General features: G+C 45.4%; 2 protein-coding genes across 7 annotated transcripts in view; both read right to left on the bottom strand.

Moving 5' to 3' along the window:
- LOC119652724 (transient receptor potential-gamma protein) overlaps positions 1 to 21480 on the bottom strand; it is a 57419-nt gene extending 35939 nt beyond the window's left edge. For all 5 annotated transcript variants that reach the window (XM_038057017.1, XM_038057020.1, XM_038057018.1 and 2 more), the window contains exons 1-2: positions 21268 to 21480; positions 20817 to 20856 (exon numbers count right to left, since the gene is read on the bottom strand). The gene's annotated coding sequence lies outside the window, so the exon portion shown is untranslated. The remainder of the gene's footprint in view (positions 1 to 20816; positions 20857 to 21267) is intronic.
- Positions 21481 to 26841: 5361 nt separating this feature from the next.
- LOC119651689 overlaps positions 26842 to 27799 on the bottom strand; it is a 32292-nt gene continuing 31334 nt past the window's right edge. For both annotated transcript variants that reach the window (XM_038055396.1, XM_038055397.1), the window contains one exon: positions 26842 to 27152. In XM_038055396.1, coding sequence (XP_037911324.1) covers positions 27033 to 27152 — 120 coding nt within the window. In that variant the 3' untranslated portion in view covers positions 26842 to 27032. The remainder of the gene's footprint in view (positions 27153 to 27799) is intronic.

The following is a 27799-nucleotide window of genomic DNA, read 5'->3' as shown; positions in this document are numbered from 1 at the left end:
TATGTTTAATCTTCAGGTCCAGGAGGAAGCCATGGTGTTGGGTTACGCCTACAACATAACACTAGTTGTGACCGCAAAACATCTCGAAGATACTGAGTTATACTCATGCGAGACCATCCGTGTTTTTAACGGTTAGCTAGAGAGTTCTGGTTTGACGCTTGCGGAACAAAAGACGGAAGCGGACCTCAACACTGAGAAATTATCCCCGCATTCAAATTGGGGATTATATCATCACTTCCACGTCTGCCATCAAATACTTGGGAGTGCTAACAGATGCGAAGCTTAGTTATAAGCAACACGTGCAGTATGTTTGCGACAAAGCATCCTCTGCAAGTATGGCCATGACAATGATGATGTCAAACGTGGGAAGTCAACTACGGCATACTTCTAGGTTGCTTATAACTAGGGCGCTGAACTCGATCTTGCTGTATGCAATCCAAGTTCGGGAAAAGGCATTGCAAATCTCAGCTGGTGCTCAGAGGTGGTGGTGAGGAAGACGGGGCGGCGAACCTGCCGGCTGAACCAAAACAAAGTGGCCGAGGAGAACCTTCATAGTGGTGGCACCGGGAGACACTGTATTCACTTTGGCTTGTCGGCCGTGATGCAGAAGGCGAATGCTCCAAAGACCTAATTAGGGCGATCAGACCCGAGTCTGCACGGGGACTCATCTAAAGTGGCAATTGGTCATGAAACCTTACCAGGGTTTATACTGGTACCATGGGAGCCGGGATAGCCCCTGGACTCTCATACTTCGGGTGAACTCCCGTTGTATGTGAGTACAGTTCGGTTGTTTGCGGTTGGTCTCCTAGTGGGAGCTTCATGTGGGTTGTGGTTATGCTCAAGCTATTATAGAAGAGACCTTCGGGCTCGGCGTGGGTGTTTCGTTTCAACACGGGTGCCTTACTCCTTAGTTCGGTAGAGATCTAGGTAGGTTTTGCATCCACCAGTATGAATGCTAAGTCATGCACTTGATATTGACTGGTACCGTTGTTGCTTGTCACAGCGGAGCTCTGATTGTGGTCATAAAATCAATCCGTGTCTTAACAAGACCCTGGGATTATGTCTCCCTGATAGGTGCTCACGTAAAACCCTCAAGGACTCACTCACTGCAGATCTCAGCTGACGCTCATAAACTGAGTGTAGTCTACCGAAGGACAGCTCTAAAGGTGTGCTCTGCCTTCAGGACTGTCTCATATGGCGCAGCGTTGATCATTTCGGGAATAATGTGGATTGACATTTCGGCTGATAAGATGACGAACATGTACAATGTGAAGCCTATCTCTCCATTATCGTGGACGGAAACGGCGGAAGAGAGAGATCTGTAAGTAGATGGCAATAGGTTTGGGAACACTCAAGAAAGGGTCAGTAGACACACTGCTTATCCCTGCCATCAAAGAGTGGCTGTGGTTTCACATGTCCAAGAGAATATCCCCACCACCTGTGGAGGTTTAAAGTTAATACCACTCCTGATTGTCTAAATTGCAATGGGTTCACAGACACAGAGCATATCTTCCACTGTCCAAGTTTTGTGGAAGAAAGGAAGAACTTAGAAGTGATTCTAGGAGAGGTGTTAATAATAATAATAATCGTTGACACAGCAATCCATTTTGGATCAGGGACTTGAAGTGTGTTGGAGCACTGCATTAAAGACCGTAATGGTACACTACAGTACACTGTAGGAGGCAATGTGATCAGCATTGCGCTCAACCGAGATTATTACCCTGGTTTGACTCAAGTACACATTCACAGCTTCCGACGGCAAATCACAATGCAAATCCCACTGTCACCAGTGAGATTTGAACCGCGACCTTTCGTACACATTGGCGTGTCCAGGCCAGTGTACTTTGAAGATTTCCACCTCCTCAACAAAAAAAAAAGACAGATAGACGGACAGACAGAGTAAACCGATTTTTTGTTGTTTTCAAGAAAAACTGTCAGTTATTCTCGCTAATTATGGCATCAGCATTCTATTTCCATGGCTTAAGAAGCAATGAATTCACGTGAAAAGGCAAACAGGAGGCCTTTAATCGAAAGGAAACCGAAGAGCTGAAAAGCAAAGTGAAGAAGTCCTTAGGGAAAAGAGGCCTCAGGAAGGCATACGGAGCACGCAACGGCAACTATAAGCTTACCGCCTGAAGCAGCTATTAAACTGCAGGCGGCTGGTGAAGTTAAAATAGGTAGAGTCGTTTGCCGAGTCAAGCGCTGCTCCATATGCCTTGACAAACACCCAGGAAACCAGCAATTCCCCAACAAACAAGAAGGTCTATCACTCACTTTGAGGAAGGGGCCTAAAACCTCGGTAGGAGCGAAAATAGTGCCTGAAACTCTAGTTCCACAACGGGCGCTGATGTTGAACTAAGTTTGAGCCAAAAAAGGGTAATAAAAGGAATGAATGAAGATTAGTCCCGATGTGACCACCTTACTAAGAAAGGTGAACATTGATCCTGACCACAAAAATTTTGGGGGGAATGTCGGCAGAATCCAAAGGAAGTAAAAGAGGCAGCGTGCATGCTTGGACCTGTAGTTTATTACCCCTTGCATGGACACGGGGGCAGGCACAAGTTCTGTTGATCAGTGTTGCCGATGCAGAGTGTCTGGGAAAACGGGTTTCATTGCCCACGAATATGACAAGGATCAAAATCCATACTGTGCGTTGAAAAGAACATCAGCCATAATGTCAGAAGCGACAAGTCCCCTGAGCTCGAAAACGATGTAGGGTCATTCAAAACATGCTCTCACAAACCACTTACGAATTTGAGATGCACATGGCTGTAATAGGCGAAGCCTGTAGAAACCCTAACAATAATGGATGTGTAGCCTGAGGCTGTAGGATCAGCCATACACGAATGTATAGTATCAGGCAGCCCACAAGTGGATTCGTATGGGCAGAAATCGACGGCATATACATCCACTGTTGCTATTCTCCTCCAAGCCTAACGCTTAGTTGAATTCGAGGACATGTTGTATAGTTTGCTCTTTGATGTAAAAGGATGGAGACCCAAAGTCATTGCCGGGGACTTCAACACATGAGCCACAGAATGGGGAAATTTAGTGACGAATGCTCGTCCAGTTAGACATCATATTGGCTAACGATGGTCAGGTTAATACTTACAGGAATGGAGAGTCCAGTTGGGTAATGGACCTGACTTTGATTATACCCACAGTGATCACCAGGTAAACGTCTCTGGCCTCAAGAATAAATCAAACGGTTGAAGACCTGCTCCAGAGACCTGAGTGAGAAGAAGGGTCTGCGAAAGCAGAGACAGAGCTGAGCAGAGACCTGAGTAAGAAAAAAGATCTGTGAAAGCAATTGACGAATAAATATTAGGCTCCCTTAGAGCCTTAGGCATGAACCCAACAGACCTCCGCTCCTAAAGATATCGAAGTCAGTTGGAAGCCAACTGTTGACTTATCTGCTTAGTGTAAAAGCTAACACAGACGCTGGCCCTATCCTCAACTCGACTTTTATTCAAAAAAATCCCTAAATTCCCATTCTGCAATTGAGTATGAAAAGTTCAGATATCAATCTTCCGTAACGAAGTGGATAAAAATTTGTACAAAAAACATCGATAATTATTCGAAGCACATGGTGGATGTGCGAGTGTCTATACCTGGAGCGCTCTGGGATTGTAGCTTTTCATTGCTATGTACCAACAGGGTCGGGAGCTTTGGGCGGGGACTTTTCATATCGTAACAGAGTGAATTGCAACGACATGCTACTCATCAATGCCGCGATGTTATACTTTCCCCAGTAGAAGGCCTAGCAGCTAGGGGAACTGTGAACTGTCTAATCTTCGGGAGACGTGTCATCAAGCCAGATCCAGAGATCAATGGTTATGAAGGAGGTGAAGCAGCGTATCTATAAGGAAGTTCGAGGAAATCTGCATCTAGCTATACAGGTAAGCAAGAAGAACTGCTTCAAACAACTCTGCACAAAGGCAGATATAAACACATGGGGAAGTGTCTACAGGGTTTCAGTGGGGAGATTCAAAAGTCAGGCAGCTCCGTAAATTAGATGTCCCGATCTCCTACTGAAAACTGGTTTGTTTTTTTAGGAGAGCCTGATCGACAACGAATAATATATAGCACAAACTTCAAACCCCAGTTGCACGATCGAAAAGGAAGAACCACGACGGATTGCTTCCTCAATCGAAGTTTCTCCTACCTCAGAAGTGCAGTCAAAAGCGGCCTTTGGGGTTCCTTCCTTGCCTTGGCGTACCCAGGCCATTATACTGGAGGATGTTTCTTTCACAACACTTATTTGCTAGCTTCACTCTCTATCGTCGAAGATGATCCATAAATAAAATCAAAACCGATTTCCCATGACCCCGACCTTGAACTTCAAATTCAAAGTCGGCAGTAGCGAAAGCTTTTGCTTTTACGTCTGTCAATACATCACACCAGCAACACCCCGGCCAGAAACAAATAATGATGTTTTCAGCAATATGCAGCAGTATTTTAAGAGAGCCCACGGTTAACCAAAAGCTCCAAAACTTCGAGAACACTTGTTTGTGACATGTCAGCGGAATACGTTGACATGATATCATTTCAAAAAAAATAACTCGGTTGGCGCACAGGCTTGTGATGACGGTTTGATCGGAAGGCGGAAGTGGCAGGGGATAGTCTTACATTAAGGAGGGGCAACAATGAGCATGCAGTGGAATCCACTCTTCCAAGATGGCCGTAAGTACGGTTGACGCGCTATGTCTCACCAATGGGGTGAATAGTAACCATATTGGCTTAATAGTTAACTTAAGGGTTGACTGAGTTTACCATCGAGATCCGGTGCTTTGCTCTTTCGAAACTTGCTACAATTCTGAAAAAATTCTGCCTTCCGAACTGCCAGGGATTAACCCCTGGATACTCGCTGAACAAGTTCACCATACGTTTATAGTTACCTCTGGACATCCCTTTTACTTGGCTACATAGTTAACTGGAAGTACAGTGAATAGTCCAGTAGATATATTTCTTTAGTTCCTGGCAGCTGTGCCTACTCCTTTTTAGGCCATTCGTTCAGCGCAGTGGTACGAATTCGATTCACTAGTAAACCAGTAGTTAGTCCTTCCTATGAAAGGCTCTCTCGAAGGGCGTGGGCTAAGTATTGAAGCCACCGACAATCACTTTTAGTCTGCATCCTTTTGCATTCGAGTCCAGCCCCCCAGTATGACAGTGTAAAGCTAATTGTGCCCACACAAAGTTTGAACCTAGGGTCCCTACCATATGCCCTGACAATATGATCCACTTTTTCTGCACCTTCTGGATCGCTTAGATCAATCAGTAGCATTTGTTTGTAATTCCAGATTTACTCGAAAATGGTTAAATTTATTGCTACGAAATTTGGTACGAATATGTAGTGTATGTGTATACGTCGTTTCCCTCTATTGTCCCAATCAATTCTTTGGTCCAAACGACCTATTTGCTATAAAATTCTTACCACAGACCACTCCTGATTTTAGGAGGCAACTTAAACGCCAGACAAACCCCTGTTTGGGCTCCTACATCAATAATAATTGTCGCAAACTGCACCACTGGTTGACTACATAGCCCGGTGCTCGTAATATCTCCCATTTCAGACCGGCACCCCTTACACACAATGTAAGGAACAGCGTAAATCTTAATCCAACACAAAAGTGACCATGATGCCATCATCCTCGACATCCAACTCCCCAATCGGGCCTTTCGCACATCGCCTCTAATAACTCCGGACTTCCGGAACGCCAACAAGCGACTTATAAGTCAATCCCTCAGCCAGGCTCTCCTAACTCCCACTCCTTCTGAATCTGAATAAAGATATCATTGATAGTGCGCTTCGCCAATATACCAACACGCTCTCAACTCCCGTAAACTTATCACCCTCATGGACGATATTCTTTAAGACATCCACTACATAAAAACCTTACGGCGGAGACCATTAAGGAATAGATATTCTTCATGGTACTTACTCCCTAAGAACGAGATATTTGAAAGGATTTTCACCCTGTATACTAATTACCGCCACAATCGTTTCTCCCACACTGAGCTAAATTCAAACACATGCAGGAAGCTCAGGCAAATATCCAAATATCCCCTTGACAAAACTGCCAGTCGTAACGACACCCTTCCAAAAAACATATTCTCTCCAGAAAAACCAATCTACTCTCCACATGCTTGATCGAATCTTTGAAACTGGGGTCAAGGCATCAAATAACCCCCTTTAATACTCACATTCCTACACCTTCAACCTTCGCCAAAATTTTCGAGCGGGTAAATGAGCATTGCAAAAGAAACAACTTTATCCCGGACTTCCAGTTCCAGCCAACTGAACAGGTTCAGTTGAACATGCCCTCCTTGTCCTGAAAATCAATGTCTTGCTCGTAATTAGTCCCAAGAAACCTACAATAGCCTGTCTCTTTGACATAACCCTGACATAACTACATCCAATCCTATCAAGATCCTTCAATACGGCGACGACCTTATCGTCTATAGCACCACGAGGGACACAGTACGAAGCGGGGATCTTCTGAATTCATATTTAGATGAGTTACACCGGTACTTAACTAAGTGAAAACTTGTCCTCAACCAGTAAAAATGCCAAACAATTGTCTTGAAGGGAAAAATGAAGATGACTCCGAAAATGATTTCCGATATCAAAAACCTGTCCCTAAAAATCTATACACCGCCTATCCCCACAGTGAACCAGGTTGTCTACCTTGGCGTCAATATAAGCTCAATCCTTTCCAACACTCCCCATATCAATAAAGTTCCAAACCGTACAAACGGCGCTACTCCACTCCACTTTAAGAAGTCCACCCCACCAAAATTCCAGGTTTCTTGCTACAAGCAGTTAATCCGATTCCTAATCACTTTCGTCTTCTGGACTGACACCTCTCCTTGTCAGATGGAGAGACTGCGCCGCAAGGAGAGACATATCCTCTGCCATTGTACCGGCATGTTTAAAAACGTGGATGATATGAAGCATATATCCAATCTGGTTGCTCGCACCTGGTTTCCGAAGATCCGCAAGGATAAGGACACATTCCTACAATCCCTCCGTCTTCTAAACTCTAGGATTTAAATGGGGGACTAGTTAGTTATCAAAGACGGGGAAAACAAACAGCCAAACTTTTATGCTCCGTATAAGCGGAGAGTGCCTGGAGGGACTCGAAAAGATAAACTATAAAGTGCGGTTCGGAGTCAGGAATGCAAAGGTAAAAGGTTCCGCTCTGCAAAATCGGACGACGGATTCAATGAATGCCGCCAGGGAGCTGTTGGAGGAGATTAGGACTGACCCTCTAACGGTGACTGACTAACCCTTCAAGCAAGTAGATAAATCTGCAGCTCGAAGTGTGCCTCGGCCAATCTGCTTGTCTTCCTCCTAGAGGAAAACATCGACATCGCACTAATACAGGAGCCTTGGGTCGGGGGAACTATCAAAAGGCTCCAAAGCAAATATTATAATGTATTCCACAGGACAAGAGACGCTGATCAGGACAGACCTAAAGCATGTATCCTCGCGAGGAAGAGTCTGCACGCGTGCGACCTAGTCATGGTCAAATTAGAACAGTCGGTGGCACAGAACGTGTATATTTCCTTAGCTTACATGGCTCACGACTGATCAGCTCCCTCAGAAGAACTGCAACATTTGATGACTACCATAGCAACAAAGAGAGCCAATCTGTTGATAGGCTGAAACACCAATGCAAGGCATACGCTTTTAGGCGAGGAAGGAAATCAACGAGGGAGGTGAGTTATTCTTTGATTTTATTATTAATACAAATCTATCGGTGTGTAACAGGGACAGTACACCAACCTTCCTCTTCCCCAGCTCGGAGAACTGTTACGCTTGGGACGAACTCCTTGATGTGACCCTCGTAACCGACAATGGGATTCTTAGGGTGGATAACTGGAGAGTGTCTGACTAGAACCTTCTCAGATCATAGTTGGATATTTTTCAGTCTAAATCTCGCCTTCAGAGACCCTAGAAGGATCACCTGGAGGAAATTTAGTCAAGTTATTAAGAACAAAATCCCTGGTGCGCAAATTGGCAAGATTGGCACAAGTCATAAGTTGGGACTCTGGAAAAAGCAAATCGATACCGCTTTTAAAGTCACGTGCCCTGCTAAACACAGTAAGAAGATACTGCCACCGTGATGGAATGAAGATCTGTCCTGCCTCAGGAAGCTGACCAGGGAAATCTTCAGCATCTGCTACAGGCGTGAAAATTGGCAGCCATACAATTCCCGAAAAAGTACAAGTCGGCCATCAAGACCGCCAAGAAGCGGTCTTGGTTGGACTATTGACAGAGCATCGAAAGCGCCAGCAAATCCGCAAGGCTCAGTAAGATTCTGTCCAAGGAACCTAGAAACCCTTCCTTTCTTAAAATATCGGAAGGTTCCTGGACGGAATCTTCTGGTGAAACCTTGAAGCTGTTGGTTCAGACGCCCTTTCCCGCCAGCGAGGAGGACTGTGAGTTAGAGCCTTGCTTGGAGGATTTGCAGCCTGCCGTGCGAGACTATCAAATCGATAATTATGATACCAAGAATCAAATCGGTGTCCGGATAGCTGAGTGGTTAGAGCGCAAGGTTGTTGTGCGGAAGGTCGCGGTTCAAATCTCACTGGTGGCAGTGGAATTTGTATCGTGATTTGACGTCGGATACCAGTCGACTCAGCTGCGAATGAGTACCTGAGTCAAATCATGGTAATAATCTCGGGCGAGCGCAATGCTGACCACATTGCCTTCTACAGTGTACTACTGTAGTATACCGTTACGGTCTTGAATGAAGTGCTCTAACACACTTCAAGGCCCTGATCCAATATGGATTGTCGCGCCAACGATTATTATTATTATTCAAATCAGTTGGGCTATAAACAGCTTCTCCAGATGGCATAATGTGTTTTGGTTGTATCTCTCCAGGATACGTTCCACAATTTTGAAGACGCGCACGAGTGGTTTTCATACTAAAAAGGGGTAGGTTCGGCCATGAGTCCGCGAAGGACTTTTGACAAATCAGCCCTAGAGCTCGAGAGCAATTAGGGAGATAACACCTTTCCCTAAGTCCCAGCATACCTACCTCAAAGGCAAATCCACAGAAACCGAGATAATTGGTAGGGATATTTCCTTCCATTATGAGTGACATCATGGAAGCACCATTGGGAAAGGTGTCCCTGTGGGTCACAAGATACGGACTGGGCATAAACCCAACCAAAACGCAATTGACCTACTGACTATTCACCACCAATACAAGGGTACCCGAATTCCTACTACCGCAGCTGAATGAACAAAGATCGGTTCTTTCCTCCAATGTAAAGTATGTGAGTGTAATCATCGATCGGAAGCTAAATTAGAGATACAACTGGCCTGTATAACCTTCTGAACCTGCATGAGAATCTTTGCAAATAAATGGGGTCTCCGGCCGAGGATGGTTCTCTGGATATACACAGTTCTGGTGCGTCCCATCCTAACATAAGGCTCTGTTGTATGGTGGCAGACTTTGAGGAAAAAGTACAATAGAACGAAGCTTAATAGGATTCAAAGAACTACGTGTGCAGGTGCTACCGGGGCTCTGCAGTCCTGCCTGGCACATGTTCTCAATGTGCTCCTGCACCTCCATACCCTAGAACTCCACAATTAATACGTTGTAGCTTGCGGTGCCATACTACAACGTGAGTCCGGGTGGCGGACAGCGAAGCCCTACGCTAACATCCCATGCGAAGTACCTCGGAAAATCTAGGCGTTCCCCACGGACTATGCCACACACAAACTGAACTTCATGAGAAATTTTGCTGTTGACTTTTCAACCAGGGGGAGTGGAAGACCGGTGGCGTGTTGTAAGATAATGACACATTATTCTTCACCGACGGATGAAAGATGATCTGTGGAGTCGGCCAGGGGTTTTCTCGAATATATACAGGGTATCCGAGTCATATGATCTCCCTGGTTTTGCCAATGTATTCCAAGCGGAATGCTGCCGATACTGGAAGCCTGTCGATGGCTGGGGCATAATTCGAGCCGTAAGCGTAAGATAGTTATTCTGACGGACAGCCAAGCGTCCATTAAGGCCTTGTACTCAGCGACGACATCCTCCAGGATGGTGGGGCAGCTGATGCCCATCCTCCTCTGTATTCCCGGTCATAGGAATATAGAGGGGAATTAGCGAGCTGACGGACTGGCCGGGTGGGGATCTGCTCTTGGCAGTCCTTCGGCGGGTATAGTCTGTGGGTGAAATCTATTTTTACTACGTAGCAGCCGCGAACTTCAGATGGCGAAGCCTCACTAACTGTGCCAACCCAAGGAGGATTTGGCCTGCTAATAATGAAACCCGATCTCGAGAGCACCTGTACTAGAGGCGTCCAAATGGCCCATAGGGACCATGCCGCCAGAGTCGGCATACCTTACAATTCGCATTGCAGAGAAGACGGGGAAACTCTCAGGCACTTCTTTTGTGATTGCTCAGCTCTAGCTAGAGTCAAGCTACGGATTTTGAGCAAACTATTCTTTGGCGACCTCAAAGAAATTTCTAACTGCAGGGTGGGAGAGCTGCTTTCCTTCGTGAATGCTACAGGCTGGCTTTGAAGATCTGATCCGGCTGGACATTGTCTCCCTGCTTTCGTAATAGCAGTCACGATCTTAGGAGTTTATGATGTCCAAACGGCGCACCACAACGCTAACTGGGTTCCTCGGAGCGGCTACTGATACTTACCTACCCCATATATCCAATCAGAACTTCTATGAAGCTATCCAGGCTAGATACGCGGTCGAATCCCTTGAAAGATGTCTGTTACACCCTAACTCCTTAGCAACTGAGTGTCTGGGGATTGATTTTAGCGAACAATACGAAAACACCTGTTTGCGTGGTATCTTCGGAGTAACGCGGTTTGATAGTATTATAAACGAACAACTTGGTTGGCGCGCAGACCTGGTACCCACATGCGTTGTGAACGGAAGGCCGAAGTGGCAGTGGGTAGGTTACACATTAAGGAGGGGCGACAATTGCATTGCGAGCTACGCCATGCAGTGAAATGCACTCTCCCAAGATGGCCAAGGAGTCGGCCGCCTCAGGAGCACTTGGTGCAGAGCAGTAAAGGATGAATGCGAGCGTCCCGCGAAATCATGGGGGAGCTGAAACGCAATTCAGCGAACTGCTAAGCCCATTGAACTTATAATAGTTTCCCATATTAAAGGACCATTTACATATGAATTAGACGAGAATATTTTTGATGCTGCTTACTCCCACGTTGGGCGCCACTTTTACAATTTAAAAAAATGTTCGTCCTTTCCCCCTAAATTTCTGTCTTTCTTCGATAAAGTCGTTCACAGCAATAGACCGCCTTCAATATTACTAATGAACAGAAGCCCAGCTTGTTTCGCATTATGTGGATTCCTGAAAAAGCTTTGTGTCCTTTGATGTTTCCAACAAAAACAGGAAAGTAATCAACTAAGAACTCGACTCTTATCATTGTTCCCATAATGGAAACCGCGTGGGATTCCCATAGGTCTCTTGTTCATATGTTATCTTTGATTCTAATGTTAAACTGAAATTGTATCTTTGTCCTGACGTCAACAAATAAATGGAATATCACATCAAGATGCAGATGATGGATGCAGAAATAGCTTTCATTGTATTATATTATCCCCTCGTGGAGGTGGGGACATCGTTTAGCGAGATATTGACAATGGCGACTCCTGGCGAACGGCACACTACTCACGTCAATAGGGACGAAATCAATGGCCTGTGATTTGAGATAGATTCGATATGAATGCCATTTGCATCTCATTGCATTGTGATAACTCCCAGCGTTTTCCTCCATTTCTTGTAACTCTATTGTGCTCTGGGACATTTTTGCTTGGATAATGATGTTTGCTGACCACATATCCCTACGTGGTCACGTCTCAGGCTCCTACTGTTTTATTGCAAAAATAAAATGCACATATCAGCAGGATATTCCTGAAATCCCATTAAATTAATTAGCGTCTAATAAATTGCCATCTATTGTCCCCAATGTGGGACGTTTATCGGATACAATGTCTGCATTCCACTCAGGAAGTAAGAACAAGTACTGAAATAGGTACAATCTATGTACGAAGAGATCCTTATGTGTGGAACGCCGGGTCTTGTATCCTTGCTGGCAGATATGGTGTTTACCACATTAAAAGCGGAGCGTCAGCAACAGCAGAGGTGAGATTAACTGCAATTTTGTGTGTCCCTGATTTTAGTGGCTCAATTGGGATAGATTCTGTGGGAGCCTTGGAAACCGCTACAAGATTAAGACAAATGGACTTTTAATGTAATGAGCTTTCACCCAGAACCTTCGGAAAAAGGCCCTCCTTGATGGACTAAGGGAGTCAAACTTCACGAGTGATAGTGTATCGGCAAAAACTGTTCTGGGTATGAAACGTGTCTCTCGTTCGATGCCTCCACTCGGTCAGGACAAGAAAAGCCTCATTAAGGAGACTTCAAATACATAATGTCATCCATATCCTCCTAGACAGCTCTCCACCAAGGCTCATCCATTGTCCGCACGCCTGCTTATCGTTTTTGCACTTATCACAAATACGGCCCAGCTCGGCGTGTTCCCTTCAGCCTCCCTTGTCCGCATTTGTGCGAAGACCTCATTAGTGGGAATTGTAATGGCATACCTCCATCATGTTGTGTGTAGTAAATATTTGTTCGTACACATACATCACAATTAAAGCAGCAGGAATACTCGAATTGTTTACCCAGAAAAATGCTTTTTATCCTATCTGAGAACTGAGAACTTGGACGGATAATCGTGTGACGTGGACGGCGAGTTATCAAGAAAATCTAGTCGTCAATTAATCACAAAAATAAATGAACATGTTTTTTCCTCTTGGCGTTGCTCGAAATATGCTTGGCAATGTTTCTCGCCTCTACGGGAATTAAATTGTTAGCGGAAATTGATGAAAGAAATAATTTGTCTAATTTATCTCGTGGCTCGACGCTGGAAGTGGATTGAGATGGATTCTCAAGGGGATGTGGATAGCGTCCATAATCATCAATAAGAATAAGGCAGAACATTGGAAAGTGAGCAGATGGAATGATATTGGCGATGCATAATGATTGAAGGCCATAAAAACATCTCCAGGAGGAGCCATTGAGTGCTTATATAACGAAGTGCAGATCCCCAACAGACGGAGCACTTGGGAGTGAGCTCATCGGGGTGGAAGTGATTTATGCATCCATCTTGCGGGATTTACTGATTTATGTCGGATGTATCGCAAATCTGAATATGAACTCAAAACTTTCGAGTACCAGAACATTGTTCAAATCAGTTTCTCCTTGTTGCACGCTCTATTCTTCGGGGCTGAAAGGCTCGAATCGAGGATCAAATTTTTGTGTGGATTTGTACAAGAAAACTTTCTGAATTTCTGCCAATGTTCCAGCTCCAACTAATCAAATTTTAATCAATAAACAACTCACTTGAGAGCAGTCATAATAGTAAGTCCAATTACCTACATAGCAATCGAAAAGGAGGGGTTCACGTATTTTAAAAAATCTGGGATTAACCGATGAGACAATTTTCAATTTTATTCTAGTCATAGATACTTTTTAGGAATTTTTCTTTGAGCGACAAGTTGGAATCCGGGTTCTGCTCGCTTTACATAGGAAACGTATTCCTGACAGAAACTTCAGATGCACAGCCATTCTGGAGAGTAGTATATCGGGATTATTCTCTCGATGACTACCTAACTTGTCGTGGTGACAGAGCTAGCGGAAGCTAAGCAGCAATCAAAACCCCAATCCATGGTGCGAATACCGTGCCGAGCAAGCAGTAGGCTGCAGGAAAGACTAATGCAGAATACAGCCTTTTAGAAGCCCATCTATTTTTTTTGAGGTTGATATGTGGCTCTCCAGAAAGCAAGCCTCTCGTCTACCAGGAACGTTAGTGGGTGTTATGCGATTCGAGCCCATTGAATAATTTGCAGTCGGGGATAACTGACTGTATTCGAACGGAGCCTCACGGATACCTAGTCGCCTCAGTGAGTAAGCCTCACTACACGGTGCTAGGGGAGCTATGACACGGAGCACCTCTTAACTACCATACTCGTGGGAATCATATGAATACACAAAGGAGCACAAAAAAAAACTAAAAACAAACAAGCGGGACCCTATGCCACAAACAAACTGACTCATTAGGCGGCGCCATATTTCTATAACACTGATAGCCAGGTGACCGCAACCAAAAAGGGAGAAGTTGAGAGGTCAAGCAGTGGAGCCAAGATCAGCATTGTCCTACTGCGAAAACCACAACCAACAAAGGTCCCTCCTCGAAAATGAGGGAGAAGCAAAAGTGAGTCTGAGGTCACCACATCTGATGTTAAATGGTAGCTGCGCTATCTAAAGGACGACCTAAAACCAGAGAGAGTCAGGATAGACCTAAGCCCTCAGCATCAAAGACAAGAAAGTGAGGAGCACCGGAAATCATTCCGCAAGAGGGAAATGCTCCCAAGAGACCTAAATCCGAGCCCAAGAGTGGTGAAATGTCAAGGCGGTTAGTGGTAAAGACAGGAGATACTCACTCGGGAGGAGGTGGAAATAATTGAGAACCGTCGTGAAGATGAATGAGAGATGGAATAAGGAGCTCGTGTTCACCGGCATGCAATTTCGGCCAGGTCTTATACTGGTAGATGTTTGTGTGGAATTGCCAAATCTCTTATCAGGCGTAAGGATAAAAGAACATTCGGCGGATGTGTTATAGGCAAGAATATGCACGCATCCCGACGTGTGCGTGTATGGGCTTGCTTATGCGCAGGCCAAGTAAGTGGGAACAGAAAGCCTGCCCGTGAATAAAAATTTACTATGGGAAGGATACTCAGAAATAAAACTGAACAAGGAGGAACAGAAGGGGAATAACGTTGCGGTGCAGGACTTTGGAAATCCAGTACCGGCGGTTTTTGGCAGTGGACAAGAAGGCTCCCGGCCGTCGATATACAACGACCGCAGTGCCTCATTAGTGCGAACCTTGGCTACTATGACATCTAATGTTACAAGCGTACGGGAGGGATTGGAACTGGCTCCATGGACGGACTCGTTCAAGAGAAGTTCGATTCTTGGCAGATACCTCCCCATATGGGCACAAGCCCCAGCGATCGCTACCCTCAGCGGGAAGTATGTAGTAGCAGTCTTCGTCGAAATCAACCCAACAATGTTAGAGGCAACGATCAAAGATCGGGTAAAAAGCTCATGGAGCTGAATTCATAAAAGAGCGCAAAAATATTCACCGAAATATAAGGGCCAAGATAAAAGGCATTAATTTGGCATGCGGTAAGGCCCATCGTGCAAGAGGGGGGAAAGCCTTCAAATGAAAAAGTGAACCAGGCGACTGAAGGAACGCCTGTTTAAGATACGAAAAGGGAAAAACCGGGGAAGAGGCTGCGCGAAAAGTTGAATGATTCAACGGGCCAGCAAACCCTGAAAAGAAAAAAGGACTCAACTCCCAAAAAGGCGGAGCACATGAGGACTACTGCTGAAATTGCCGGCGAAACGGTTGCAGCAACGACCTCGGGAAAAGGGAGTGGATCTCTTGTAATCAAAATTATGTTGCCGAATATTGGTGGCTGAAACACTGTCGGGGGTTGCTTCTAGCCGGAGCGGCGCGTTCCATTTTGCTTTTCTCGTCAAATGTGTGGGCAGAGGGGCTTGCAAACTCTCAGACACGGAAGCAGGTGAATTTCCTAAAAAAAAAAAAACTCGAGGGGTACGGCGGACTGACTTCGGATTATAGTCGTCAAATTGCCAGGATGGAAGGGAACGGAACTGTCGACATGTGCCGATAGTGATATACCAGGAACACATATGGATCTCCAGAAACACTTATGGAGAGGTTTTAGAAGCAAGGAGGAGGGCAAAGACGAATTCTTCACATTCGGGCTAAACAACCGGTGGTGGGGTGGTTCTATATCGGATCACAGAATAATCAGATTCGACATTGGGGGCAACTCAGAGGTAGGTAGAATAATGAGGAATCACAGGAGAATAAACAGAATAAAGACACCTCAGTAACAAAATTGATGCATCTAGAGGTGTCCGGTGACATCAGGGGCAAAATAGAGCTGGAAACAGTGTCATTAACGCATATGAGGCCATCTGTCTGGCTAAGAGAATAGAATCAAGGGAGGTAGCCTTGTGGAACAGGAACCTAGCCCGAACGAGGTAGAAGGTGGGAAAGCTCTTTAACCGGGCGAAACAAACCGAGGACTGGCAAAAATACAAAAGAGCACTGACGATGTATAGCAATGCGATCAGGAAAGCCAAACGAAACAGCTTCAGGGAATTCTGTGAAGGAATAGCACAAACCGCAGAAGCATCCACACTATATAAAACTATAGTCGAAGACAAAGCAGTATCTTCTTTCTTTCTGAAGAAAGAAGATGGGAAATTTACCGAGAATGAGGACAAGATACATCTGCCTTGCAGCTAGAATAAGATGGGTACTGGAAACCTTTAAACCAGTGAAATCACCCGGCATATCTCTCACGTGAGAACATCGACCACTATTAGGCCGCCATCAGAAATGCTCATTTTTCAGGTATTGCGCAGCTCATCGGCCACGTCCTGAATGGACATCACAAGATCTGGCTTACTGCAAAATCGTGGAAGCGGATCGATTGACGGTCAACTCCCCATTCACGACGACGAGCGACTGAAGAGATTGAAAGAACACTTCTCCAAGCTGCTTCACCGTATCACATCTCACATCCGGTGAGGTTCCTCGTCTTGTGGATGAAATGGCTAGTCACTGTAACGGCGGATATGGACTGTTCTTCCAAGCAAAAAAAAAATCATTTGGACCATCAGTCCACTCAAATGGTGTAAAGTGGCTGAGTTTGGCGATCTCCCTGTAGAGTTATTCATCGCTACAGATCTGTTACTTTCACTACTCATGCCGAGACCATTCCTAGATAGTGGAAGAAGGAGATGATTGTTGAGATTGCAAAGAAAGGCATCCATTCTAAATGTAACACTTACGCGGGGATTTGCTATAGCTAAAACAATCCTGGAACGCATCAAAAAATATCTTGAAAACTTAATTGACAGAGAACAAGCTGGTTTTCGTCCTGGATCCTGCGGCATTGACCGCATCACCACCCTATGGATTATTATTAGAACAATGAGCTGAATTTAGATTTTCTTTTTACCTACTCTCCATCGATTTCAAGAAATCTTGCGACAACGTGAATAGGAAGTGTGCATGGAATATTCTGCGCAGGAAAGCATTTCGGAGAAAATGATAGCTGGCGAGGTTCCTCATGCTGCCCTGGAGGAGTTTAATGGATCATGATATCTTTCCTCAAACACTTCTACTATCCTGATGATATCTGTTTGCTCTCTCACTGGATCATGGACACTGAATGCATTTACGCACACCACTTAAAAACCTCCCCATCATCGGAGAGCTAGCCTGAACTGTTTATTCCATTACTTCGGGCTAGTCCCCGAATTTCCCTGCCATGCAGAATCTTCAAATCGGGTAATTTCTTTCACCAACGAAAGGGAAGAGAAAGAAGGGACCCGTCAGTTCAAGGAACCCCCCGCCATCTGACTCCTCCACCGGTCGAGCTTTATCTTCTTTGCAGAGAAGAAACTGAATGTAATGGGCCACGCAGCTCCACCTATCAGCGCTCCTCAGCATTCTCCCACAATGTTGTCTGGAGAGAGATCCCCTATTTTTAAATAGAGCTGCTGACGAATCCTATCCCACCTTAGACAAGCAGAAAAAGTGTGATGAGCGTCGTTCACAACTCCATTGCAAAACACACAATCCGGAGATCGTGCCTTTCCAATCTTGTGCAGGTAAGCCTGAAAACCACCACACTACCAGCCAGGTAACCACCCCAACTGGCTCTTCTTCATTGCGCTTATATAAGGCTTGACGCTTCTTAGCGAGAAGGGCGCTTGATATCACTCCCGCGGTCACCATCACGGCCGGTTCAAAGGCAGTGCGGTACGCAGACAGACTGCGTTAAACTCATCAGGATTGCTAGACGTAAGACCTTCAATATTTGCGATTAGCCTACTTAACGCCGAAACTCTAGCTGAAGTCTTGTTCGCTGCTGCTTTGGTTTGCTGATTTTGACTCGATTATCGACTCGCCGAATGGTATAGAACGTTGGAATTCTCTTCTTAATTGGGATGACTACTTCCGTTTTTTCCAGTGCAAGATTGAAACCATGAACAGTCATTCATCCCCACCCATATGCTAAATCTGCTTTGCACCTGTTTGACAGTGCATCCAACAACAAGCGCCACGACATCATCTGTATAACCGACCAGACGCGACTCTTCTGGCATGTGGAGTTTAAGTAGACTATCATAGGTAGCGTTCCAGAGGTCCGGCCCTAGGATGCTCCATCCTCCTCTGAATCTCTAGCGTTTCATAGAACAGGGAGCGGTGTCGCAGATAGTCCCTCAATATCCGTTTGGCGCTCATAGTGTTCTCATCGGGAGGTGCGGTGGTTTCTGCTTTCTTTTACTCTTCATGTCCGCCTATAATATGAAATTCTGTCCAGGAGCTCCTCCTGCTCCATCAGCCCGTTTTTCATGTCTTCTTTGACGTTTTTCGGGAGGAATGTCGCAGTTCGCATGCACTTCACAACTACCACGCATTTCTTAATAAGCCTTTCCTCTTCAGTTTTCGCCAGAGTAGTTGACTGCGCTCCCACTCGGCCCATATTCGAAACGATTTGGTTAGTTTCGGCAGTTTCCACTGTGCCTTTTCCCGCAACTATAGCCCTGTGTGGTCTTGCCTGGATTCCCGTCTCAGTTACAGGTGCCGCATGACTTTGCGAGTCTTGTCCTCTATTTGCGCATCTCAGTGTCTCGTCGGGTATTTCAGCCCTTGTTGCGTCATTTGCTGGGCGCTGGGGCGAACGACGCATTTTCGTGCTACGTATAATATAAACATAGCCAGCTCACTCTCCATTCCCACTATTTTCTCGTTCGTTTTGTGTTCGCCATTTAAGTTTTTTACCAGCGCATCGTGTGCAAGGGAGCGGGCCGCAATGGTCAGGAACGAATGTACTCTCGGGCATAAATCCCCTACCTCAGCTCCCTGAAGTCTGATCTAGGACGGGGCAACACAGTCTTCTAATACCGATTCAATGCACACTAGGGGTTGGCTCCTGCTATACGTCACAACTGCCACCTTGGCAGAGTCACTCTCACTTCACCCCATCGATGTCGACAAGGAGTTGTCGACGACTCCGGGGACTCTTGTTGTGTCCGGGTGTGTATCGGCCATTAGCAGTTCGCTCTTCACCGAGAAACTTCTTCGAGGCTACTACCTAGGATGCCAGCTAGAACTACTTCCTCGGGGACGCTACGCCTCGAATCGTAAGCAACCCGTTAAGGATCATTGACCACTCCTGAGATTGGTGATGCGCTATACCCTACCAAGGGGATAAAGAGCAACCATATATAGTACATATTTGTATTTTTTTTTTTTTTTGAGCTCAGTACAGAGGTTGAACTTCTTCGATAAGGCAGGACTCCATTGGAAAGCATTTTAAACTTGGACTCACTATGAGCACCACCGAATAAAATCGTATTCGAGAAAGAATCTGGGATTAGCCCTTCACGTCAAATTCTTATATCACCCCCTTCCCCTTCCTATGAAAATATCATAACAAGTTTGATGCCAGATAAGCCATCTTTATCGCCCATTAACTAATGGATTTTTCGAGTTCTCATTAGCCCTTTTCCGAGGTAATTATCATTAGAATTGTCTTGCAAATTAGCTTTGATCATTTTTCTCTGCAGCTCATGTGGGTGGTATCTTTGCTAATTGTTATAGCTCCAGCTGCAACTGTTTTCGTAGAATAACCACAAAAGGGGTGTCAACAGATATAAGAAATCTGCGAAAATAGAAAGATTTCATTTGGCGCTTAAAAAGTGCTCAAAATATCAAGCAACGCGAAGATCATTTTATTTTAGTAATTTCTCATCGAATTCATGGATTTCACATGTTATTGGTGATAGTGAGCTCTCAATCAGAAATAACAGAGCCCGAAGCAAGTGGGAATAGGAACATCCGAGGTACGACAGCCAATCGCCTTTCCTTAATTACGCGTGGATCAGTGAAAACATGAAAATGATGAAAAATAAATATACAAGCGACGCTCCAGGGAACAAAACCCACGGAAAAATCATTTCGAAAACAAATTTTCATTTATTTACTTTGGCAATTTTCCCCGGAGAATACCCTCACGTTTTCCTAGTGAATATCGGCCCAAGATGAGCTCAATCCAGCGCCGTGCACTGCTTATGACACCTTTTCGATGAATAGCCACTTTGCAGCTTGCAGGTACGTATGCACATACCTGCGTACGTGTGTATGCCTGCTCCTATTCCTTTGAATAAACTAATCCTTCTTTCGCATTCACCGCACAAAAGTCCTTAACCGCTCAAACGTGCCCACCACCGCGGCCTAGTGCCGTCTCGAAAACATGCCCCACTTTGGATGGAACAACCCATTCAACATTTCACACAAAAACCTATTCCGAACGATTTTTTCCTCGTTTTTAGGTCAATCAATAAAGGATAACACTCATGACTTAAGAACCACCTATATATCTTCGCAAGCGATGCACCACCTGAATCATGTCCTCATCATCGTTGCACGTTGCACGTTCAGGTGTGCAGGGCCTGGCGTGAGTGCAGCCCCAGAAATCGGTATCAGTGCGACCAGCGGAACTATCCCCGTGGTCTGATAGTAGCATAAATGATTAAATGGGGGTTGCGATGATAGCGTCCTAAATGCACAGGTAGGCGGCCGAAGCACATATAGTACTCCGGCCGAAACCACTCTGAACGACTTACCTCCGGTTTCCGCGGTTTTTCTTTCGTTCCATTTGTGCAGCTACAAATAAAAGAATGATGAGGTGAGAATGGTTCGCTCTTTTGTGTCTGATGGGATTGGAAATTGGACGCTTTGGCTATTTTTGGCCCGAACACGAGTTTTGTGTAAACAAATTCGTTGAGTACATATTTGTTGCCTGCGTCGACTTCTTCGCGGAGCGGTCCCGGGCGACTCGGTTCTTTCTTGTTAACAAAAGCACTCCAGCCCGATTTCTGCTTTCCTACTTTCTCCGATTTTATATAATCCTATCTCCGGTGATTTGGCCATTAGTAAATTAGCGGATCAAGTGTCCCAGGCGGATTACACAGCTTAAATTTCGCGTGGCCAATCAATTAATTGGCTCAGTGGACACCGCGACCGCACACTCACACACAAAGGACATTATTTGCCCAAACATCCTTTCGCTATTACCTTGAATTCCGCCTTCTCGTGAAAGGGAAAACTTTTCCTATACGCCGAGGGGATCACGTTCACTGACCGCAGAAACGCGGAAGTGCAAAAGGGAAACGACTAGAGCAACTTGTACCGGAACTAAGTAGCGTCAACACTACACGATAGGTATCCTCCTACCCAACTCACTAGAAAACCGTTACTCGCAGGACTGCACAAACTAGACTGAGTCGAGCGCCGAATGCACTCGGAGTCGTCCTACTTTATGGCCGTTGTGTGGAAAGCTCTCCCAGCTTTCGGAGGCTCGCAAATTGTTCAGTTCGTTGCTGGAGCATTAGAACAAACTCACCCCCCATTCTCCAAGTTTAGTTCGCCTTCGCGGCGAAATGATGTGATCCAGCTGCGTAGGAATTGTGTAGTTTACATTGCTGGGAACTTTTGATAATTCGGTTAGGAGTGCTCTCCTTATAGACGCAATAGAAGAAAGTCGTTTTTCCAGGTGTACACGGAGTTTCGGGCTCTCTTCGAATTTCCCGATAATTTTTTTTTGAATATGATATTTGTCGTGATAATATTGAAACATTATCACCGCCTTCGCTAGTTCTCTTGTGTTTTCACAGCGTGTTTACTTTAATATTAATATTGTCAAGCGGTGATCAAAGAGTAGTATAGGTCCCGGGGCGAAACGTGGATTGGTACCCACGATGGGGCATAAAACCTGGGAAATCCTGCTGAACCAACACCAACAGCTCTACTACCTAACCCTATCTCCACCTGCACGTGAACTCGTCCTTAACGAAAAGCTGTAGACAGAGAAGGATGAAGATGACCCTCCCGTGCCTAAAAACGGGGCAAATTTTACCAACTGGTCCTCCAGCTTGGGGGTTGGGCAGCGCTGACAATCCTACACGGAAAACAACTTCTTACGAAGCCACAACAGGAGCCTCGGACTGGACGGATAATACAACGACGAACCCGACAACGACAACGGAATAACCATTTGCGCATTGTCTCATGGAATCTGCGCTCCCTGTACAGAGACGAAGCTACCAAGCAGCTAGCCGATACCCTGTTCCGATATAGGGCTGATGTAATAGCGTTGCAGGATGCATTGGACAGGGACTAATTTCCTGGAGAAGAGTCGCTACACCATATATTATAGTCCCCATCCGGTAAACCATGTGCTCGGAGTAGGTTTCTTAATCAGTCAAAAAATGAAACCTGCTGTTATCGGCTTTAAAAACATAAGCGAACGGGTATGCACTCTGCGCGTGCGAGGCAAATTTAGAAATATAAGCCTCATTAACGTTCACGCCCCTACAGAGGAGACTGCAGAGTCGGAGAAGGATACCTTCTACGAGGCAGTAGAACGAACCCTCGAAGCCTGTCCCAGATATGATATCAAAATCAGACTTGGGGATTTTAACAGCCAAGTAGGGAAGGAGCCCGTATTCAGGCGATACGTTGGCTCCCATAGCTTACACTGAAATACAAATGATAGCAGACTGCGGATTATTCAACTAGCAGTGTCACACGAAATGGTAGTTGGAAGTACCTGGTTTGCGCGGAAAGCGGTCCACAAACATACGTGGGCCTCTCCAGATGGGACCACTTTCAACCAAATTGACCACGTGTTGATCAAACGCCCCCACCTCTCAGCCTTGATGAATGTCAGAACATATGGGGGGCCCAATATAGACTCGGATCACTATCTCGTTGGCATGGTGTTCCGAGCTCGAATAACACACCACCCAGAATCTCCGCTGACAATCAGGTGAGAGTTAACACTGAAGCCATCCACAACACAACCCTCCGCGACATCTATAAGAGGGAAATGCATGCCGCAATAACCACAGTCAACAGAGGTCGTGGAGGTGAAGCATCAACAAATGATCTTCACAATCACCTGAAGAACGTTATCACTGATATCGCCACAAATATACTTGGCCCCAGCCGCAAAAGGAGTCGGAACGGCTGGTTTGACTATGAATGTAAGCTAGCAACGGAACGGAAGAGTGCTGCATACCGAGTAATGTTGCATTCTCAAAGAACGCGGGTACGCGCAGAGACTTATCACGAACTCCGTCGAGCGGAGAAGCGACTTCATAGACGGAAAAAGGAAGCCTGGGAGAACCAACAAGTCCGTGAACTCGAAAAGTACAGGGAGCAACCGCACCAGGTCCGGAAGTTTTACCAACAAGTCAGCAGGATGAAGCCTTATACACCTCAATGTTCATCCTGCCGAGACAAAGAGGGAAATCTGGGTAGCTAGCCATTCAAGAAACAATGGCATTCCCGAGAACCGGCTTTGCAAGTCCCTCCTAGTGCAACATTAGTGCAATAGGCTAGACGACTTGGTGTTGGACACTAGACACCACAACCCTAAAATCATTGCCGGCGATTTCAACACGTGGGCGTGACAAACACCAGGGGCTAAATCTTGCTTAAAATCTTCACGGAGCTGGACATCGTGCTCGCCAAGGTTGGATGCGTGCCCACTTTCCGAGGTAGGTGACTAGGCTCGGTCGTCGATCTAACCTACCTCAGTAGTACGTCGGCGAGAGGGATGGTCTGGCGGCTGAGTGAGCACTATACCCACAGTGACTATCAGTCCATCTTTCTCGACATCAGGAACGAGGGAGGCGGCAATCGAGTGCGCATCAAAAGCGGAAAAACCAGGATAGCTGGGTGGTCCCCTGGAGCTATCGAGGAAAAGACATTCCTGGCGACTTTAGAAGGAGGTTACGACCCGAAGGGGACGGTGCTGCGAAAAGTGAGCCAGTTATGTCAACGGATAACTGAAGTATGCGACTCTACAATGCCGCGACGCAATTTCCATCACAGTAGAAAACCAAACTACTCGAGGAACCAAGAAATCGCGCTGTTGAGAGCATCGTGTCTGCGAGCGAGGAGGCAGTCAGAGAAAGAATACCGCAATCTTCAAAGTAGCCTTAAGAAGGCTATACGGGAAAGCAAGCGGAATTGCTACAAGCAGCTGTGCCTTGAAGCCAATATGAACCCGTGGGGCGCTGCTTACAAGGCTGTAATGAACAAGATTTGTGGACAAAAATCAGCCCAAGTGACGTGTCCGCGACTCTTGTTGAAAATAATCGCAATTCTTTTCCCACAACAAGAAGAAAACGGACCTCATCCAATGATTCAACAGGACGTCTTCACAATGCCCGGGATGAACGAAAAAGATCTGTGGACGAATTGAAGACAATAAGGTTCCGGGATTGGACAAGATTCCTAAAAAAGCCCTGAAGTTGGCTGCTAAAATCAGGCCCACATGGTTCATAAATACATTTGAATCATGCATGGTTGAAGGAGGCACAGGTTGGTTCTGCTACCGAAGCCCCAAAAACCACTTGGCGCACCCTCTTCAAATCGTCTTATCTATGTTTTAGACACTATGGTAAAGAAGTTGAAGAGGGTGATATACAACTAGCTGCTTCCCTGCATCGAGCGCTGGTAACGCTGAATGTCAGGAATGCCTTTAACCCAGTCAACTGGGATTGGACTAAAGGCACCCTGGCTAAACTGGGTGCTCTGGTTACAAAGCTCGGAAAATCGAGAGTTACCTTTCGGAGAGATTTTTTTGGTACGAGACCGACGAATGACCGAAGGAACTGACTGCTGACTGCTGGTGTTCCCCAAGGCTCCGTACTTGGGCCCCTGCTGTGGAACATAATATATGACAAAGTGCTCGGCCTTCGCGTGCCAGGGGAGGCAACATTGATTGATTTTGCAGACGACCTGGCAGTGGTAGTAGTTGCGAAAGACCACCAGGACGTGGAACTGTATGCAAATGAAACCATTCATGCTATCAGTGCATGGCTCCAAATGGTGAAATTGGACCTGGCGGAAAATAAGACGGAGGTGGTCCTTATTACCAATCGCAGAAAAAACAAACTCTCACAATCAGGGTTGGTAATCATGACGTGGTTTCAAAATCGACCATTAGATACCTGGGGGTAATGATCGATGCCAAGTTGAGCTTCAAAGGGCACTTGCACTATGGTCGCGAAAAGGCAGCAAAAGCTAGTTCATCTCTAGCAATAATAATATCAAATATTGGAATATTATCGCAGGGGTGGTGAAATCCATCCTACTATCCCCGGCTCCTGTCTGGGCGTGCATACTAAATAACATAACAAACGAGGGAGGGGTAAGTTCGGCATACCTTCAATCGTGCTGAGGGTGTGCAGTGCATATAGAACGGTATTATTTGAAACAGTGTGTGTCATTGCGGGAACGATACCCTTGAATGTTCTGGCAACTGAGGCACACTGTCTCTACCGGAGAAGGAAGGTGAATCCGGCCGAAGTGACTGCGGACTTCCTAATAGCTACTAGGAAGGAGCTATACAGGAGATGGGAGCAACGGTGGGATAATTCCGAAAAGGGCCGCTGGACCCTACACTGATTAAGAGATGAGTCGAGCGCAAACATGGAGAATTAAATTACTACCTAACGCAGTACCATACGGGGCACGGTGGATGCAGGAAGTACTTGCATCGCTTCGGATTCGATGAGTCACGCCTATCCTGAATGCGCCGCTACACCCGAAGACCCGTTATGTTCCGCTGTCCGAGATCCGCGAATGAAAGATGAAGGTTAAACGATGCCCTCAACGCAGTTATCAAACCCCGCCCATTCAATGCCGTCCACCTGGTTAGCTAATCTTGCAACCGTATCACTCGAAACCTTTGCGCATCATCTTCCAGATTCAGACACATGAATTTAGACTGACTATGATGTACCGTTGCTCACGTTGGCTAGAGGTAGCGTATTACAAGTCCATCCCAGTTGGCAGAACGTTCCTGAACATATGGAATTCTAGATTTAGTATACCATTTCGAATCACCTCAGTTCAAGGATGGCATTTTAAATGGAGGTAGTTTGAAGAAGAGATATCGAAATAGTCGGAATCGATCTCTAGAAAGGATTACTACAAAGAGCACTTACTTTTGAATAGTTTGTTGAATGTTTAGAAGAGTGTCTCCAGGAAGGGATATAAGGTTGCCGATGTTGAACCCTCCATTATAACGACAAACAAATCGAGAAAATGCAGCCGTAATTCAAAGAACTCCTCGACTAATTTCATTGGCACGTGGAACTTATGACTGCCTGTACTATCTCAGCTGACATTTTAAAGATGTGCTCATAATGCCAAAAAAAGGACTAAACCACTTTTTTTCTCACGTGGTTGCTGTTGCTGAAATTGATGATGAAGACTCGGTTTCAGACACCTGGAATAAACCGGTACGAAAAAAAGTCCGATTTGGGTGGCCAGTTCTATTGTCGGTGCTTTAGGCTGGGACTTCATCATGTCCCAACTATTCCCATTTGACAAGATTTCCAAATTAGAGCCCTGAGATCAGTTCATAAGAAAAGTTAGAAGGATTACCCCTGACTATTTAAAGAAAATTCAAAATTCATTACCCAGAACTGAATTAGTTACTTACCAGCTATAGAACTGTTCTAGGTAGTCATCCTTTAAAAAACTCTTGTGCTGCTGGGAGAGTCTAAGGAGAATAATTTTAGAAAGAGGTCCTGAACGCAGGAACCGAACATAAAAACCTGCCCTTTTGCATTTAAATATTAATGCGTAATTTAATTCAATAAATTAACAATAACAATTTCTTCTTGAATTTGATACCACGTTTCCATGAAACAATTCCTTTTGTCCTCATTAATATAATTACTCGTATATAATATTCAACTATGTTTCCTCACATTGACATTACAATTAGACATCGTCGGAGATAGTGCTCCCCACGTAGATTATCGGGTTTCCTTGCTGTCGCTCTTGTCACTCTTCTTCTGATCAGTCGTCTTAGCCGCAGTCTGGGTCGAATTTGTGGGTTCCGCTTCTTCTGGTATGGATTCACGACGCTCTTCGTCCTGCAAGGATATTTCATATTAAATTGATTGGGATGACGATGTTAAGTTGATTAAACTCTGAAGAGCATTCACTTCTAAGAAGAAATGGAATAGACAAATGGTTGAGGAAAGAAGTAATTGATGAATAGGACTCTGGTGGTGAATGAATGATGGAGTCAGGAGCGAGGTTACTTTTTCCAATGAATACGGGGTAGTTACCATTTGCTCTGAAATTCGTCATCAAATTTTGATAATATTTACATAAATGGGGAAGTTGAATTGAATTGAATGAACAAATTATGGTTAGAAGTATCCCTGCGGGCATGCAATGAATAGATTTGTATAGCTATATAGTTAATACTCCTCACGGGATATGTATATACAATATTAGGAATTAGGTATACAGAAAAGTCCCGACCTTCTCCCGAAGGAATCTGGGGAGCTCTACCTCTTATGGGAAAGTAAAACACATTCAAATTTTGAGAATGATTCCCAGCGTTTTCCATACCGCTCCTTCATCTCCCAGGAAGCGGAAATCCAGGGAAAAAATTCGAGGAAAGAGCAAGGGATCCAATTTGATTTCAATAATAATGAGCCCATTCAAGGCCTTCTCGTTGAGATCATTTATGGATTGGGTGTAGTACCCCAAGACAAGAGCTCATTTGCCT

The sequence above is a fragment of the Hermetia illucens genome, chromosome 3, assembly GCF_905115235.1.
Source record: "Hermetia illucens chromosome 3, iHerIll2.2.curated.20191125, whole genome shotgun sequence".
Taxonomy (NCBI): Eukaryota; Metazoa; Arthropoda; class Insecta; order Diptera; family Stratiomyidae; genus Hermetia; species Hermetia illucens.
Note: the sequence above shows the minus strand (reverse complement) of the source record. Positions and strands in the feature narration are given on the sequence as shown.